This window comes from Dreissena polymorpha, chromosome 3 (assembly GCF_020536995.1).
Source record: "Dreissena polymorpha isolate Duluth1 chromosome 3, UMN_Dpol_1.0, whole genome shotgun sequence".
Lineage (NCBI taxonomy): Eukaryota > Metazoa > Mollusca > Bivalvia > Myida > Dreissenidae > Dreissena > Dreissena polymorpha.
This window is the reverse complement of record NC_068357.1, coordinates 25,408,796-25,414,638: the sequence shown is the minus strand read 5'-3', so window position 1 is coordinate 25,414,638 and position 5,843 is coordinate 25,408,796. Positions and strand designations below refer to the sequence as shown.

Sequence of the window (5,843 nt, the reverse complement as noted above, 5' to 3'; positions counted from 1 at the left end):
CGACGAGCAGCTCCATGCGCATCCTCACAAGGTCCTCGTAGCCTCTCTCATACTGTACAGCTGCGAGACTGGAAGGATAATGTGAATGGGTGCACGTCCTATACTACGCATGAGCTACTCGAAGCAGCCCACAACAAACCTGACTGGCGGAGGTCTCTCTTTTTTTTTCGTCCCTTATTTCCCTTCAACGGACAAACCAGTCGAGGTGTACTTTGAAGTGTATTCAGAGACAGAAAACATAATTTAAATTACGCACATGCAAAAAGTGTAATCCGAATAATTAAGCTAAAGCGCAAATTTTCTTAAATGTGTTGACAAAGTCGAATTCAGGGAAAAAAGAACCAGCACAGCATTTGAATTAATACTGTAGGTAAATGTGTTGAATAAATAAACATTGAGAATATGTTCTTGTGTTTTGTTTCAGAACCGAAAGTAAAGCTTCATTGCTACATGCATGTTTGTTTGTCTCATATGAAAAAGATCCAGTTCAAGCGTGTTTTGACTACCTAATGTAGGTTTATATTGAACCTAAAACGAACATTAGCTTTGACTTTCAAAACCATATTTTGTAAAAACTAAGTGGAAACAATTAAGTGTTTATCGATGAAATCTGATATTTAGTCGCGCACGGTCTATTAACGTCATCCGATAATGTACATGGTCGCTACTGTAAACATAAAGATTGTTTTCCAAATGGAGATTTCATAGACAAATGGGAACATATGATGGAAATAAAATTATTGTTTACCGGAGCCATATACAATTGAACGTTCATACTTTTGCAGCTGTCATATTTGAAACTTTCTCGTTGTATTACATTCAACAACCAAAACAAACATTCGTAGTACATATTTTAAGTATAAAAGACGAATATTAGAACGATATGAACACATGTTATTTCTTTAAAAATAATTTCAGAACCAAGAGCATGAAATGAAGATCAAATTAATTTGATAATTATTCAGTAAGAGAACATTACTATGTCAAGTTCCAGATTTCAATTGTATATATTCTCAAATATCGTCTTTATATTAAGTTGAACGTGTGAACATAACGGATGGACGTTTTGAAATGTTATAATCATGCCACTAAACCCCACGTTTATTCGGAACATGTTATATATTTAAATCTATAGAGAGGAAATGGAAATGGAATTAAGTACATCCTTTCCATACCGCATATCTGTGTCGCTACATGTAAAAGTGGTGTGAACGAGCCCAAGCGACAAATAAAGACGATGGATTTCGACGTAGAGAAGAACGACTACAGCGTGCCCGAGTTCTACGAGCGATTTGGCAAGGAGCTGCCTCAAGTGATCATGATAAGTCAAGGATTCTTTGGAGACATCGTAGAAGACACGTTCGATAGAGAAAGTGTGAGTTCTAGTATCAGTTGTGCGCCGCTTTAAATTAAATGCAAACATTTTTGGGGTTAACCCATTTAATGGAGTCAAAAATGAACACTACAAGTACTAATCGTACAACGTACAATATAACAATAATGCCACAGACACAGATATAAAAAGAACAAACATTATTTTCTTAGTCTCCGCAAGTAAATATTAAAGGGAAATTTACATTTGGGCTAAATAGGGTTGAAAGTATGCCAAGAGTAACCCTTTTGATAGGATAAATCAATTAAATCACACACTCGTGTATAGATATTGACCTCATAAAAATACACTTTGCATAAAAACGGATTTAAATGTGGCGGAGGAATGATAAAAAGGGATTCCAAAAGCCTTTTACATTTAATTGGTTTATGAATTACAGATTATTCGCATCCAGACGTTATCTAAGCAACCTCGCGTGGTCGCCAGGGTCGACACGGGAGATCGCTCTAAACTGATCAGCATCCCGCTTACATACTCTGAAAAAGTCTGTGTCGTCAAAAAACACAAATGTATGTTCTGGAGGGCGTTAAATAAATCGGGTTTCCGTTAACATACCTTTCCCAAAAATGTCCCAAAAATATGACAGGGTATTGATTTTTTAATATTTGATGCTTTGAGTAGTTTCATTAGATAACAAAGGGGTCTGTTTTATTTATTTTGCAAGACAGTTTCCACCTTAAAACAATTTGTATGGATTAACATTAACAATTCAGTACAAACCTAGTATAGCAAACTCTTTGAAAATACAAACTGCAAAAGCCAAACTTTATAAAAAGTGATTAATTATGTTTTTAGCCTTTCATGTTTTGTATACAGTTTTTTTAATAATAGGCATTGAAGTTAACACATGTTTGAAATATGCATTTCCTTGTGCACGATAGTACAATACTATCTAAGACACTCAATAGTCTCGTTTGTTATGGAAAAAATCATTTCAACAAAGAAAAAGTGCATGTAATATTTACATGGCGCTAAACAGATCCAACTTACTTCAACATTACCTTCCATCTCAGCAGCAAACATAATGAAACGTATCAAATATAACTTTAACTTTAAGTGAGCAAAGAGAAAACCATAAGGAGGTCATCGAACATCATAGCCTACCATGTGTCGTGGAGTTCCCCAAGGACAGAACCATCAGCGTGGGTGGTCAGAACATCAGCACCAACCAATCCCGAAATTGCAGCTTCAAAAAGCTTTTGATGAAATGTACCTGCTTGGAAACTTCATTGCCGATGGTGAGCCTTTGGTATTATAATTCTTTTAGACGAAATGTATTATATAAAGTGTAAAACTCTCATTTCAAAGGTTCAGAAATCTTCCTCACAAAATGGTCGCGATTTACTATTCGTCTTGCATATGTATATAGTACCACTACATATATTCAGCGCAAATGATAATCCAAAGTAAATCAGAATAGTGAACTATATGTATTCTTTTATCTCATGATAACTCGAATTTTTCAGATAACGGGTAGAATAAAAAGTTGTAATATAAATATTCTAGCCCTTACCAAAGATGATTCGATACTACGTTCTTTCATATATAAGAAATGTCGAAATTGTTCATTAAAATGGTTTTAGCAAACATATTAAAGACCCTCTGTTCATTTCTTCCAGGTGTCATGGGACCAGACGTGGTGAACGTGCCCCTGTACCTGTCTCAACTTCGCATGGCGCGCGTGATTGGCCTTAAGAACGCGCCTCCTCAGAAATGGCGAGGTTATCTTGAGGAATTGGAGCACTTCAGTTCCTATCTGAAATACGACAAAGAGTACGGAAATCAAGGTATAAGAAAACTAATGTAAATATTTAAGGGAAAGTATTTTCTAAACATTTTCGACATGGATTTCCGAAAAATCAAGCGTAAACAAAATTTAGCAGGGCATCAGTTTACAATTAGGTAAAACATCAGTATATCCTGATCGTTTTACGTGCTATTTTATGGAATGACAATAACCAACAATGTCAAATAGACTGACATTTGAAATAATCATTTTAGACCTTAAACATGCTTCTAAGCCTTTTAAACTTTACTGTTAAAACAAACAGTTTATATGATATTAAACCCCTTAAAAACACATGACGCTCATAGTTTAATAATAATTGAAATTACACCAGCTTATGACAAAACATACAAGAGGTTATTATAGGAGTAAATAAAACGAAATAAAGACCTATATATACATTATTTGGTACGTTTTCTGTGATGGTAACTAATATATAAATAATCAAGCATGTCGCTGTTCAATACATACATTATGGCAATAACTTGTTAGATACATAAAACACAATTAAAGTTTAGTAACATAAAGTAGAAACATTGAAACATCTGTTGCATTGTTTTGTATGCAAAATAGGACGAGTACAAGTCTGACAAATGAGTACAAATGGCAATTTAGTATATTATGGTAGAAGGATATTATATGTATCCGTCAGGTAATTAAAGAACATTTACAGAAAAACACGTGTTTTATTTTATTTCAGGAATTGCCCAATACGACCTATCAGCGGTTCATTCTGACGCCGTCTACTCATTTGTTGAACCGCAGACATACTCAAACATAATCTCGGTGTTCCAACATCGTCGTGGGAATGTCGTAGATAACCCAAACTACCAGCTGACCGACGTGAACCAGTGTGAAGACACCAAGTACGAAGAAATCGGAATGGAACGCGAGTTGAAATCAACAGGTTCAGAAAATCGTTCTTTCCAAGAATCGAATTACAGTCCGCTTATCGACAGAAACACAAAGGTTCCCCCACCTGTCGCGATCAAGCCCCATAGGGCAACTCCGCAGATTCCAAAGATTCAAGGCAGTCCGAAGCTTCCCGCGCGCCAACCAAGGCCTCTTTCACAGATGCTCAGTCCTACCCTCAAACATGATGCCATCTACACGAATGATGTTCCCCGCACGTCCATTCGCCCCTTCCAACCGGAACTCAAAGAAGCTATTGAACTTAAGCAGGAACGCTCATTAGAATACGATCAGCAAAGAAACACTTTGGAATCGCCAAATCAGCCAGACGTGGTTGATAAACCGTTACCAACGGTTAACGACAGCCTTGATGTAATCAAACTGTCAATAAACGATGTATGTGGTTACCTTAAAGTGCTGAATCTTGATAAATATGAGCCCAAATTTCGGCAAGAAATGATTGACGGGGCGCTGATGGCCGCTCTGTCCAAGAAGATTTTGAAAAAGAGTTTGGTCATGAATGGGCTTGAAGCGGTGAGAATATTTAAGTTCTCCAAAGAAGGTCATTTGCCAAGGTAACAACAGAGGCTGTAAGTCGTTTGAGTCTTTAGAAAAAAACTAAATCTACAGTAGAGCACTAGTGCTTCCAATGTTTTTAACGCACTATTTACGTAAAATTATACTCTGTTACGTTTGAAATTAACGTATATCATAGTATTTCCTCATTAGTGGTGTAACTTGTTTCGATCATTAAAGACGAAAAATGCATTTTATGTTTCGTACTCTTTGACATGTAAATTAAAACTTATGTGATGATGAGTTTTTGTTATTTGTAAAATCATATTACACTCATACCAAATGTTGTTCGAAATGTGCGTATAAACTTGTTAGATAATTAATAGTGTTTAATCTTATTTCTAGTTTAATGACACATTATGTTATCAGCTCTGCAATTAAGGGACACACTTTGTTTTAGTTGTTTTATTTTTAATTGTTGAGTATATACTTAATTAGTAAGGTAATCCACTCGATAAACTTTTTTTCTATAATGCTAGTGATGCAACCGTCGTAAATCACAATAGAAACACTAGAGATAGATGAACATTGTCTATTAATATATGTGTAGCATAGTGTAAAGTTTAGTTAGGTGAACTTTTCAACGGCTTATAGCACGTTATCTAGTTGTTTTAATAAACAAATGCTCAACGTTACACCATGGATGTATAGGCCCATGTCAATTTGAAGCTTCGTGAAGATTCAATTGTTATATGTTGTATCTAGCAATTTTTAACTGCATCGTTTATTGATATTGAGTGTGAGTAATCGATTTCTATTGTAATTTCCATGTGTACCTGTCAACAGTAACATAACCATCATCGTCAATTCTTTGACGTTTTAGCAGTGGGGGATATATTGTACATGTATACAATATTAAGTCTTGTGAACGTTTTATATCTTCTCAAATGTAAACAATAAAATCTTTTTAAAACATTTGTGTTGACAAAATTGTACGATAACTTTACAATCCTTAACGTCAAGAGGACAAGCGGCTGTAATGGTCCCAGTCTTAGAATCATGGTATTGAGATTTTATAATTTTACTTTTGTCAAAAAGTACGGTTCCCTTTGTGAATTCTTTGTTTATAGAGAACACATTCTTTTTGTATCCCGCTGTAGCTGTACTTTTTCATCCGTTGAAGTAGTGTGTTATAATGTTGTTTTTTGCGCGACGCTTTTTAATGAGCAATCATTT

At 35.3% G+C, this 5,843-nt stretch overlaps 2 protein-coding genes across 2 annotated transcripts; both read left to right on the top strand.

Annotated features, from left to right (window-relative positions):
• Nucleotides 1-1,084: 1,084 nt before the first annotated feature.
• On the top strand, nucleotides 1,085-1,943 carry LOC127872100 (uncharacterized). Its single transcript, XM_052415429.1, has 2 exons — nucleotides 1,085-1,375; nucleotides 1,773-1,943. Exons 1-2 carry the CDS (start codon nucleotides 1,238-1,240, stop codon nucleotides 1,941-1,943), a joined length of 309 nt encoding a protein of 102 aa, XP_052271389.1. The 5' UTR covers nucleotides 1,085-1,237.
• Nucleotides 1,944-2,498: 555 nt separating this feature from the next.
• LOC127872099 (uncharacterized) lies at nucleotides 2,499-4,670 on the top strand. Its single transcript, XM_052415428.1, has 3 exons — nucleotides 2,499-2,631; nucleotides 3,013-3,180; nucleotides 3,880-4,670. Exons 1-3 carry the CDS (start codon nucleotides 2,499-2,501, stop codon nucleotides 4,668-4,670), a joined length of 1,092 nt encoding a protein of 363 aa, XP_052271388.1.
• The last annotated feature ends 1,173 nt before the right edge of the window (nucleotides 4,671-5,843 follow it).